Source organism: Gymnogyps californianus, chromosome 2 (genome assembly GCF_018139145.2).
Source record: "Gymnogyps californianus isolate 813 chromosome 2, ASM1813914v2, whole genome shotgun sequence".
NCBI lineage: Eukaryota > Metazoa > Chordata > Aves > Accipitriformes > Cathartidae > Gymnogyps > Gymnogyps californianus.
This window is the reverse complement of record NC_059472.1, coordinates 112,386,408-112,399,948: the sequence shown is the minus strand read 5'-3', so window position 1 is coordinate 112,399,948 and position 13,541 is coordinate 112,386,408. Positions and strand designations below refer to the sequence as shown.

General features: G+C 45.9%; 1 protein-coding gene across 1 annotated transcript in view; it reads right to left on the bottom strand.

The window, feature by feature from the left end:
• The window catches only part of ITGA9 (integrin subunit alpha 9), a 225,809-nt gene extending 224,845 nt beyond the window's left edge, over positions 1-964 (bottom strand). The window contains exon 1 of the mRNA XM_050915800.1: positions 783-964. Within this exon, the coding sequence (XP_050771757.1) occupies positions 783-964 (182 nt within the window). The remainder of the gene's footprint in view (positions 1-782) is intronic.
• Positions 965-13,541: the final 12,577 nt, after the last annotated feature.

The following is a 13,541-nucleotide window of genomic DNA, read 5'->3' as shown; positions in this document are numbered from 1 at the left end:
AAACTTTCTATCATCGTTCATTTTTTGTTGTTTTTTTTTTTTTTTTTTTTGAAAAAGTTACATAGACATTTCCTCTACAGTCCCTCATGCCAAGAGCGGGCACACAGAGGGGACGAACGCCTCCTGATTCGGAAGCGTCTCTCCAGTCACCAGAGGGATTTTCTTCCTCGGCAGGCGGAGTACGGAGAGATCAGCGCTGTCAATGCTGAACGCACTGCTCCCGCTGGAGGTTACCGCTACCAAAATTTTTCCCGTTTAACACGGCATGACCTATCATCTTTCACACCCCGTGCATTTTCTGTCACGGAGATGAGCCGCTAAATATTTCCCGCAAAGAAGCGGGGCCGCGCAAAGCACCGAACCACCGGGCGAGGGACCGCTGGCGCTTGAGGACAGCGGGTTCACGATGCCGAGCGCCAGCTGCCAGCCCGGGAAGGACACCCCCGTGTTAAAACACCGCCCAACGAGGGGAACCCCGATTTACATCAGCGTGAAACACACACACACACATACACACACACCTCCCGTGGAGCCACAGCGCTGCCTCCACCGCACCCGCACGACGGGGCAGAAAGAGCGCAGGGAAGAGTCCCCCGCAGCCGGGGCTGAGGCGCCCCTTCGCTGCCCGCCCTTCCGAGGGGGACTCGGGTCCCGCTCCCCGGCTGCGGGAGAGGCGGCTGCCGCGGGGAACGCCCCGGCAGCCCTAGCCCCGCCGCATCCCCGCCGTCGCCCGCGCCCTGCGGCTTCACCGCCCCCGGGCGCGCAGGGTCCGCGCTACTCACCACCGCGTGCTGTCGTGGTAGTGCTGCAGCACCGAGTACCCGAAGAAGGAGCCGTTGGGGCCCTGGAAAACCACGGGGCGACCCACGTCCACGTTGTAGCAGTGCGCCAGGGCCGCCCACAGCAGCGCCCGCAACAGCGCCCACAGCACCCGCGCTCCGCGCCGCCGCGCAACCGCCGGCATCCCTGCGAGCCCCCGGGGCAGCCGCCCGTCCCGGCGCCGCTGAGCGCTGAGCCCCAGCCCGCCGAGCCCGCGCTGCCCCCGGCGCCGACTCCCAGGCGGCGCGACCGGGCGCGGCGCTTTTGTGCCCGCCCCGCGGCTCGGCCCGGCCCGGCCCGGCCCGGCCGCGGCTCCGCTGCGCCCCGCGACGCGACGCGCGGGGACTGCGCGCCCGCTCCGCTGCGCTCCGCTCCGCGCCGCCGGCGCCCCCTGGCGGCCGCGGGCGGCACCCGCCGCGGGACCGGGCAGCGCCCCGCCGCAGCCGCCCGCCGGTAAGGGCGGCCCCGCCGGGGGACGACTCCTCCTCGCCCCGCCCCGCCCTCCGGCATCCCTGCTCCGGAACGCTCCGGCCTCGTCTCTTCCACCCGGCTCCTCCCGCCGCGGCACCCGTGGGTGTCCCGCGAGGCCCCGCCGCCCCCCCCCCCCCCAAGCATCCCCTTCTTCCACGAAACAGCCCTTCAGCTGTGGCTTAATCTCGTTTTTCCCCCCCACCCCCGTTCTTGCATGCCCCTCCAGCTCTGCCCTCGCCCACACCGCTGGAGCGATGACCCTCAAGGGTCCACGAGTGGAGGGAGAAGAGGGAAGTCACGTAGCCCCGGGCCAGAAGGAGATGTTGGAGGAATCAGCCCTGCCGCCCGCTTGGGGCCATCAGCCCTGCTTCAGTTCGGCACGTGGAGAGGAACGCTTCACGTCCAGGGTGACAGAAGAAAGGCCTGATTCGCGTCACGCTGAAACGAACGGGAGATTCCCCTGGGCAAAGCGAAGCCGTAGAGGAGAGGCGGTGTCTTTTATCAGGGCGACAGGAATGAAAATACTTCGGGAAAAAAAAAATCAGACCTGTGTTTTCCGGCGTAAGTCCTTCAGGTCTGAAAAAGAAGCGGCAACCTTCGTGGCTAAGTAAAAGCTGCAAAGAACTGCTCTAATAGTGTAAGAGTTAGAGTATCTGAGAGCGAAAATAATCAGTCAAACATGCAGTAAAAGATGAGCAAAGGCAAAGGCTAGAAGATAGTCTCCTCCAGTGGGTAAGACAAGGGTGACGCATCACTGGGCAGGAGAAGAAGAGGGGAGTTACGTGCTAGAAAACCCTTGGGCCCATAGAGCCCATCCTTTTACTATTCAGTAAAAAGCGACAACTTTTCGTGCTCAGGATTCATGAGAAATCGTGTTTAGATCCCTCTTGAGGACCAAGACCAGGATCTTGGAGAAGAAATGCTCCCTCAGGTGATTGGGAGTTTCATTTGTTGTTGTTGTTGTCAGCCTTGGCTTTGGCTATTTAATTCCATGTACTCCCCTCGTCCATGAGGAGGTGCACGGGGAGAAGCAGAGCCGATCCTGGGGAAACACCAGAGCAGAGGGGCCAGGAACTCCAATACGACGGGAACTGCTTCTTCTGGCAGGCAGCTGGACACAGGCGCCCCAGGTCCAGTACTTCTCGCGTAGGCACACGATGGTTCCCGGGGAATTGGCTTCTGATGACGACAGCGATCTCCAGGGAAGAGCGCTGGATGTTGGGGCTGTCTGAAAGCTGGCGTGGGAAAACGCTGCTGCAGGCCGAATCGTCTTTCAGTGCAGGAAGCTCTTGGTGAAAGTCTAATCATTTTCTGCAAAGGGTTTGCGCCAGGACGCGTGTTCGGCGAGGAGGGAATTCTGTGGTAAGCTGTTTCATGATATCCACGTGGCTCTTTCAAAAGTGTGGCCTGTTTCTGCAGGGGAGCATCCTCATCACGAAAAAGGTTGTTCGCAAGCATCGCCCTTCAGCATCACCCTCAGAGCAAGCGCTCTGGTGCCATATGTATATGTTGCTGTTTAGAAACTGCCATTTTTGACATTGACCGTGATGCCAGAAAGTGGACGTTAGCGTGGGAATATTCCAGGGACAAGTTTAATAGAGAAGTAATAACCACAGAACTTTGGGGGGGGGGGGGGGTGGAAATCAATGGAGGAAGGGAAGTTTCCAGTCATCAAGGTATTTTATATTTGCTGCAGAAAGCCTAGTGATACAATTATTTAAAGCTCTTGTTCAAGGTGGCTTGTAAAAAGGTTGCGGTAGTGCAACTCTTCTCTTCTTCATGTAAATATGTCCAGGGTTATGGAGAAGTGAACATTTTCCAGTCTTAAATCTAAGTGGCACAGTGCTCAATATCAAATAAAAAGGAAAAGTAATTTATCAATAACTTCGGCCTTTAATGTATGATCAAATTGAAAGAACGGATTTGCTCGTTAGAGCACCAAGTGAAAACAACAGGGCATTTACATCGCATTAGCAGGGAGACTTATAACATTTAATGAAAATATTTTCACGGGGGATTTATAACTGTGCAATCAATATGGATAAAAGTAATCTGATTTAGACAGAAAGTCAATACGCCGTGATTAAGCAAATTCCACAAATGACACGCAATCCCGTTAGCACTACCAAGCCAAATTCTCTGCCTTTTGAAGCAAGAAAGTGACGGGGCTTTTCAGCTAATTACCCGGGCACTGAACGATGCTCAGGCAGCTCTCCGACAAAGATAAAGGAAACATGAGCTGACGTGCTGGAGGGAGCAACGGGTTCGCTCACCTCCCAAGGGAGGAGGGAAGCAAAGCGGCTAGACGAAGTGAATGAAACACTTGTCTCTCATGTTGTAGGGCGCTCTCGGGAGGACTTGTTTCAACCAGAAGTGACATGTACGGAACTGTGGCAGTCCATAAAAAAGTTCAGCTCTCCATTCTCGGCAAGGAAGACTATCCAGAGAAAGGCCAGGAACACTGGACTTCCATCCATTTCTTTCTTTTACTGCGCATCCAAATACTGAAGTCATCTCACAACATTTAACCCAACGGGAATTTTGTCCGTTTGAGCAGAAACAGAAACTGCCTGTCTCGGTGGTGTAGGTGTAGCTGATAAAATCCTGGCATGTCATTTATGAAAGTGATGGGAAGCATCCCACTGCAGCGACAAGCATTATAATAACGTACTGTTAAATCAATATGATGGCTAAAATAAGGACCGAGAACAAGGAATAATACATCAAATCGTATGCCAACCCTTTGTGAAGGAACCGTTCAAACTAGGAATAGCTATATCTGCATTTCTATATCCCTGTTCTCGCTGCTGGAACCTTGGTGTTTGCATCATCTAGGGAGGCTCCATACCTGCACCGTCGGGCTAATTTGTAGTTTACACCCACCTATATTAATTAAGCACTTAACTGGAATTTAACGTGCTGTATTTTGGCAGGGCTCAGTCTCCAGATTAGTTTTTAAATTAGAAAAGTTATCTGTAAATTGAGGACTGTCAGTGAAACAGCACCCTTGACAATACGTTTTAATTAATAACTTGAATTGTAGAGCTCAGGAAAAAAAAAAAACACAACACAATAATGTTCTGACTGTGGAAAGAGAAAGACGACAAATGCCCCATGTCTGCATGGCTTACAGATTCAGCTGTGTACAGACCTGGTTCATCAAGACGGAGCGTTAACAGATAGTTTCCCTACTGGAGGCTTCTCCTCCCAAAATGCCACGTAGCACATGATTTTTTTTTTTTTTTTAATATATATATAATTTCGCTCCTGCGCTGCACATATTGAACCGAATATTGTTTTCCTTAGTTTTACCAATACCTTACTTAATTTTAAGACACTGCTTTTTGGTTTGCTAATCATTTGCCTTTCCTTGCATTTGTATTGAAGTGGTGCTGTGGCATTCCCATGGTATTATTGTGGTTGAGGTTTTACCGTCTGTTTTAAGCCAGTCTATATCCACAAGTAACTCTGCATTTTCACTGACTTCCCGCAGGCACCCACGACTTATGAGTACAGTTGCTGTAAGCTTATTTGACCATCTTTTTTGAGCCTCATCTGCTCAGGTGTGGCTTTCTCTGACCTCTCCCCAGCTCCCTCCCGCTCGCTCTCAGCCACAGCTGGGGAGAGGCTGGGCTCCTGCGTGGGGACGGGGCTACGTCACCTTCTCCCATCCCAGCATCCATCAAGCAGGGACGTGCTAACAATGGGAAGGCATCCCATAAGCTCATTAATAGAAAGGCTACTGCCTCTCCCAATCACTATTGATAAATTTATGTCAGTATGTGCTTAGCGAGGAGGTTTTAAGTGAACTTGTGTTAAAGCTTTCCCGTCGCGCCTGTGAGACTTGCCGATTCTTCGCGTGCATTCTCCGTATTTCTCTGGCAAGTGCTCAATAGAAGGAGATCAGTAACTATGTTTGTAAATCAGGCCTTAACAACAATACTGCAGTTTATTTTTAGTCACAGAGCTGTGTGATCTAATCTACCTTCAGACTCAGCTGCAAGGAGAGCTCAGGAGACCGAACTTCTTCAGTCTTTCAGTGGACGAGATGTTTTCCAGACATTTTTTTTTGTAGCTCTTCTTGCCTACCAGGTACGGAGCATCCTCTTTCAGTTGCTCTTCCGCTGTGGCTTCATGCAAAACATTGATCGTGGTTGCCTCCCCCACTGAAGGAGAGAGCAGAGCACGGCCACCTTCCATTGCACTGTAAGGAGAATGGAAAAGACTTCTCCTCTTTGCTCCTTTCTTTTCAAGCCCTCATCACTGCTGAAACTGTCAGAAAGAGGGGTGTTGCTTTGTAACAAATACATAAAAGGAGTAACTACAAAAGACCAAAATATTAATATATATACATAAAATATAATAAATATCACATATTTTGGATGAAGAGGGAACTCCCCACATTCACTTGCCTACCAGAGAATGAGGTAGGAAACGGTTGGATTGACAGGGACGGAGATCTGTGTTTCCAAAATGACCACAGTCACACTGAGAGGAGCTGCCTACATTTCAACTCATACCATTTCAGCCTGTCAGACATCAAATCACTGGCAGCATCCAGACTTACTGGCAAGTCTAGACGGCGATTGTCATGAACTCCTACATTATTCCCATTAAATTAAGGAGATGTCAACCTCAATTTTTGCATCAAAGGCAAGAGGAATTACTTTTGCTAGGTAACATGCTCAGGTTGAGTTCCCACTGGAAAACTGAATGAGGTGCCTACACTGATCTCCTCACATAATATACGCATTTAATTCCTACTGGTCTGTTCTTCCATTCAGCTGTAGCTAGTTTTCCAGCTGAGTAAATAGGGAAGAAGGAAAATTATTCTCTTGCTGGTACTGTTATTTGCTGGTTTCAGCTCTTCAACCACTGTCTCTTACCTTTCTTGTAGAGCTCTAGTAGAGTTTTCCAAACAGACTGAGAATCCAAAAAGTTTCATCTGGGTGGAAGACAGAGCCAATGCAAATCTTAGGTGATACAGAAGCTGATGATTTAATCAAAAATCATCTTCTCACAATAATACTAAAAGAATAGAGTGGAAAGCCAGAATTTTCAGAACCTCATATGCAAAAATCAATTGCCCCTTTTTAGGTATTTACGGGATTTCTTTTCTTAAACTGTACTGTTCCAGCAGCAATCCGGTTTATTTAGTGATCCAGCCTCACCATTCTTCTATCCCCTTGAAAACTATGCATTAACATTGCACTTAAACACTTGCCCTGGCTTTCAATATTGGGGTATATTTCAGCCTGATTGATGGTCAATTTGTGTCCAAATGAAAATGCATCATATAATGTAAAACATATTTCTAAAACATTTATCATATGCTGTACACCAGTAACTGAAGGAATTTATCTGAGCCAAGTAAAAGAAAAAAAAATCCATCAGGTAAATTTTTCCCATTTGATAAAGGTTTTTGTTTTGGTTTTTTTTTCTTTCTTTAGTACATCCAGATCTTTGCGTTTTCACAGTCATGTAACAGACCTCTACTCAGCAGTCTCTATTCAGCTATGCTATGTGCTTCATTAGGTACATGCTTAAATATGAGTGCAAGCTTGTGCTTTATCGACCTAAGGGGGACGGAAAGGCAGACCTGAAGCCAGGCATGGGCTTAGGGTGAATCGGGACTCAGGCTACCTTTCGGATACACTGCTAACAGCAAGGAGTCGTCACGTTTTGCACCGCTCATGTTTTCTGACAGCCGTCATGTTTGTGTGCGTGTGGTTAGAATTACAACCTTGCTGTATGTATTCATATACTATATATTCAAAAATGTACACACACATGTTGCAAATCAAACACACACAGGCTTCTTTTGAATTGCTTTTTGTTCGCTAGCGCTGGTCTTGCTAGTAGGCCTGTCACTACGCGTTTTTATTTCACGCTGACAACAGTGAGATCATGTGCTCAGTCACTCAGAGCTGATTGAACCTCATTACCACAGCCCAGGGATCAATGGATCAAAAAGCTTTTATCACCATAACAAGAGGAGACACACTTTTACTTGGCAATATACTGTAATCAAATCCTCTATGTGCTGTTTCTTCTGATGTATATATGTTACAAGGAAGACCAGTGGATAAAAATAGGTAAATCCAAAAATAAGCCATGTGGCAATATATGCCAAAAGCACATGCAACGTGACTCAGGTAGTTACCCCTAAAATAGCTGCGCCAGCCCCATGAGGCCTTTCTTAAGCAAAATGATGAAGAAATTCTGTTTGCTTCATCTCCACTGACAGTTGCCCATCAGGACCACTGCGAGGAAGGGGACAGGTTATCAAGATACAAGAGCTATGGTTAAGCAAAAGTGAAGCTCTACCAGTGGACAATTCAGAGCACCTGAAGCTGGGCTTTCAAAAATGGTCAAGAGATAAAACCCCTCTCTCATCCATGACTACAGAGAAACTCCAGAAACACTAACCTCACTACACCAAAGCTAGCCTTTGTCAGTACCTCCTAAACAATCACTGAAACGCAACCAAAAATATGATAGCCCTAAAACATAACTCATGGATATCCACTTACTTGAGAAGGCTGATGTGCTCTTAATTGAACTCACTTGCTAGCATTGCCTCAGCCTCATCTAACGATGTTTCTTGGCTAACTAGCAAGCTCTCACCCATGGCTGAGCTTTAAACTCAGACTAGATGAGGCTGTTGAATGTATCATACAAGTTGGAGAAAAACCTATCACTAGCTTTCAAAAGGCATTGCCCTAGGCTATGGTTTTTCTCCATAACCATCTTAATAACCTCATGGGGATTATAAGTAAAGGAGGTGAATGCTGAAATTGTGACTTTTCACAAAAGAGCTCTTTTTCCCAGAAGACTATCTCTTTACTGCTAGCCCTGGGACTTCTGGGAAAAGTGCTTGGGCTACCTGGAGAAACACATCAAAGAGAAATGATAAATCAAATCCCCCTACTGATTACCGTTCTTTGTCCAGCATCAGGAGGGGATTAGAACTGCCACAAAAACTGCAGTTTCTACATCAACCTCAGGCTGACAAGAATTCGACTATCTGAGACATAGAGACACAATGGATCCTTATCACAGTTTTCTTAAGCAGCTTAGCCCTATCCCCAGCCGGCATCAGTTGCAAACCACTGACAGCTCTTCCCCCTTCTCCTAGAGGACCCCCAGGACAATGGGGCAATCTCATACGGAGAACCAACATGCTGCAACGTTGCCGTGAAAAGGGTAAATTGGAAATGAAATTCTCCAAGCATCACCTCCCATGCAAAAATCCCACTGATTTCAACCTGCACATTTCAAGTGCTAAGCGCAGCTAGAGTCTACTCTTCCCTAAGGTGGGGAAAGCCACGCTGCAGTCTGTATTTCAGCAGTGCTATCACAGCAGCTTATGGAACCGCTGCTTTACAGACAGCTAACCCTTCCTACTAGCTGCGCTGTGGCCATACTCAAAGGACTAGCTGATGACGAGACCTACAAAACAAATACAGGACCTATCCTATTTTCAGACACAGAGTTTTAAATCTAAGTGGAATTAACTAGGCTTTAGGATAATACCAACTTACATGCCATTAAATTTATGTGTCTTAGTTTTCTATAAAATTACAGCTTAAGACAAAGATAATAAGTACATAATTGTAAAGAGACTGTTGATTGTCTCCTTCATTTGATTTTCACTTTTTAGTGAACCTCTAGTTATAGAGGTCTTTTTCAACAGCCTAGACCTAACCCACAGAAACCCAGAGGAAGGGTTCCCAGAAGCTTTAATAGAGCTGGACTGTTTAGAATTTTTTAAGCCCAATACAAGTGGATTTTGTCTCATTTATCTCATTTCACTACATCACAACAAAAATCACAAGTGGGAAACGTGTACTAGATATGAGAAAGTCACAAAATATTGGCCACATGGTGGATCCCGTGATCCACCATTTTTTACAGGATACTAAGTCTCACTGATTTATACATTGAAGTGGTGTCTCTGCTTTCCTTTTTAGCCTCCACTTCTAAATCTATTAGTCTGAGACCCTGGTGGTCACACGAGCTTTGGCCACTTGTCGAAAGGTCCAGCTTACACTGCAGCTTTCACACGTTTTCCTTGGCATTCTTGGCACATCTGCTTTCCATTAGCCAGCCACTCAATGTTTATTATTCCACATGTTAACTATCATACACTCCTTGTGTGAAAAGTTCAGGTGAACAATAACCTATTTATCATCTCTGAGAGATCCAAACCTCTTCTCCCCACACAGAAAGGACACTTTTTGCAGTTGTGTGCGTGGGCACTCAAAGCTTGAGCCCTTAACCAAATAATCTGGGATACACAGGATCCTTCTGTGACCCAGTTATTCCTAAATTGTCTACTATGCTATGGCGTAATTTGGTGTGTGCTGCACATACACAGTAGTTCAGAAAAGTAAACTGTGGGACTCCAGAGGACTTGTTACTGGCATGAGATATGCCAGAAGTGGCATAGTTATCCAGCTTAATAATGTGAAAAACACTGAATTTGAGTATCCGGATAGCAAGAAGGATGCTGTGTTGATGCCAGTGATTTAAAAAAAACCCAAACAACAAAAAGGCAAAAAAAACCCCAAACCCTTCAAACCCCCCACCCTCTACGACAAAATTTTTTGCACGTATAGTTCATCATTTACATCAGTGGAATTAAGGCAAGGAATTTGCAGTCCCCAGAGTGATATTCACTACAAATAATGTGAAGAGAGAAGCACGGCAGTTGTGATAACACAGCAGGCTCTCTTGTTCATGAGCAACATTATTCACACGCCTCAGTGACTGGCCCTGGTATAAGAGAGGTTCTGGGAGGAATTTGGCAGTAACAATCCTGTCATCCCATAGACCAGCAAGAAAATAAGACAAATTTGGAGGTCGATGTGACAGTTTCGTGGTTCACCTGCTGATTTCTACTGAGTCACTTCTAGCATTACTCTATTAAAACAAAGTTGCACACTCCTAGCCCTCTCGCTCAGTTGATGAGGACTGACCAGGTGGCACTAGCAATGTTAGAAAAGGCTTGGGACGTCTTCCAAAATGGAGACAGCGACTGTCATGCCCAAGCTGTGAGACTGCGGTTTTGGTAGAGGCTCCTCCATAAGAAATAAATAGTCCAAGCTCAGCCTCACCTCCAATTTCAGAGAAATGCAGAACCTTCAGAAAAAAATGAAGAGTACATGATGCTTCCCCACCCTCCTTGTGAGTGCTTACAGGCCTGCATGTCCCAGATGAAAGCAAGCCATGCTTCTGTCCTCAGCAACATCACCAACAAAACTGGGACCAGCCCAGTTGGGCTGGTCACAGTGTGCACGAAATCAGGTGAGATGTTTGATTACCTTGCCTTCCCTGACACATGATAAATTAGTCCAGGCACCCCAGTGCGATACATTAAACAAACTATGCTCACAATTAGTTGACAGCAGCAGTGACATGAGATATAAGCAAAGTTTAATTGTCACCTTGTCAAAAGGGCATGAACTGAAGTTATTTTTACCTCCTCTTGTCCACCGCGTTTATTTGATTCCCTAACTATAGTATGCCATTACTGCAGCCGCAAAGGGCTTTCTGAAAACCATCAGGATCCTGCTGAAGGATGTCTATAACAATACATAAATTGACTGCTATTTTTAGTCAATATTAGAGTTTATCTAAAGTAAACGTTAATTCCGGCTTCCCTATAGTCAGCATCCCTCCCAGAAATACACATTCTCAACCTAAAAATAAGCCGGTGACTTCATGCATTTGCCTCTTATGCTCAGTCTCCCCACACTATATAAAACAAGCAGCGGACCCGTGCTGTCTAGCAGCTCACTGAAAGTCACCCTCACCTTCTGCCTGTTTAAAAACTTATTTCCAAGGAGACACCGATGCACAAGCCCTGGAAAGGGTCAGCAAAGACAAATAAAATGAAGTGTTTAACAAAAAGTGTTTAATGAATAATTGCACATAATGAGCACATAGAAGAGGAGGTGAAGAGACCACCTGTACAATGCAATGCTGGCTGTCACCCAGCAGTGGTCTTGCCTAGAGGAAGCCGCTGGCTCTGCCAAAACTTCTGGCTTGCCCTGCCGGTTTATCGAGGTGTCCACATGCGCCCATCCAGAAGGTGTGAGGTCAAGTCTTAGCTCTCCAAGCAGAAAGGCTGCCTCTAATCACTAAACTTTTTCTTTTTAAAAAAAGGTTTCATACCACTACACGTAACTAAGGCAGTATATCTGCCTATGCTTAAAAGCCTAAACATAGCAGGTCCTACGCATGGCTGTGCACAGCACACTACAAAGCAACCACATGTCTCCTTGTAAGACCTTATTCATGCTGGCCATTGCCACCAGCGAATTCTCCCCTCTTCCTCTATTATTGTATCAAGCAAGTCACATTAAAAAAACCAAACCAAAAACCACATTAAAAACCCCTACAGATGTAGGTCAGACAGGCCCACAGATAAAGGCACACCCCGATTCCCAGGGACTGGCATGGCAGTTTTGTATTTATTCTCTGGTTGAATAAGGAAAGCGCTGTAAGACCAGCACAACTTCCATAGTATTTTTAGGTAGCATGGGGATATCCTCATGTTGAGGAAAAGTACAGGCAACCTGGATCTCTCCTGCTCACCCTGTATTTATAGCAACATTTCTATTGGTCCCTCCCAGAAAAGAGGTCTCACCATGGCAGAACCTGCATAAAATACACAGAAACTGCTTCATCTCTAAGAATTTAATACCCTGAGAATCATCACATCCTGAATGTGCTACCTGAAGCTGAGAGGAAAAAAAAAATCCACACTTAACTAAGGTAGACCTCTCCTGTACTGAATTTGTGGTTGGATCAGATTTTAATTCAGTGAGTAACAGTACTGGAATCTCAGGGTTGAAGCATGCTGTGCTTTAAATAACGCACAGATAACACTTGCCGTGGCTGCAGGGCTTCAAGGCGAGGACAGTTTCTTCCTATGTGGAAACACTTTTCAGGGAAGTCAAAGCTAGAATTCAGTGCGGGAAAGCAAAACATTCGCTCTCTGAAGATAGCTCAGCCTACTTATTATTTTCATTACCATAAAGGAAGACCCTAGTCTTTCACCTCATCCCTCCTCCTTTTTTTTTTTTTTTTTTTGCCACTTATTTAATCACCATTCTAAAAGGGCCATGTAACTCTGGTCCTAGCCTAGGCTATGAGGAGGGGAAACAATCTCCATTATTTTTAAGGCATACTACTCTGTATATTATAAACCCTAGATAGCCATCACAACATACACCAATAAGAATTGTTGGATTGGCTGTGTCTTCTTTTTGTACAGTTTGCAATTTAGTTGTTCCAAGCTTATAAACCATCTCCAGTGGGCTTTTCCACTTCTAGGCATAGAGAAGTACTGCCCATTTTGTTAAAGGATAAAGGAAAGTCTATTATTTTCAATCCCGCAGTTCATTTCCAGAATAGTTTGTTGCATCAGCAAGGATAATAATTTGGTAGTATCCATAAAGATATATAGATGTGTAAGTGAACCAGAATATCCAGTTACATTAACACAGGATATTCCGTTCCAGCAATTCTCATGTGTTGCTGCACAAAATCTCCTGGGCAGTGGGGAGGTCTACTTCTAGACAGCTTGTGCCTGCTCATGATCAATTACTTCTACCCCCTCCACAACAGCTGATCAGCTGCAAGAACAGCTGGAGTGCTGGTCAGAGACATGGCAAACATGGTAAACTCAAAACTTCTACACAAAACCAGTAATATATTTAATACTTCTCATCTGATCTGCCATGATGAATCTTACAACTTAAATAACGTTATGTACCTACTTCTCTTCTCTCTTCCTCATCCAGATACTCATTCTCTTAGTTTTCCATTTCAGCTGTTTCTCCAGAGCTTGTGGCTTGAGCTGGAAAGACCGGCAAGACTCAGCAGAAGCAGCAGCTTACAGTTAAGGAACCACAGAGAATATGTCATGTTGGCTGCACAGAGAGATGCCTGTTCTAAATTTGTGCATACTGTTTGTTTGATCATTTTGATTAATTTGCAAAACATATACTACTGCCTCATCCAAGTTAGAAAACTTTTAAGTGCTTCCCTTACTCCAATAAAACTGGACAATGCATAATGCTGCTAAATGCGACAGCTATTTTTCTTGCAGACATCAGCACTGTAACAAGTAGGAATCATAGATCTAAATAAAGCAGCTAAATACTTTCTTGGACCACTAAAGTTTCCAAAATATAAACAGTGGCAAAGATTACAGCATACACTCTGCTATTCATCCCTTT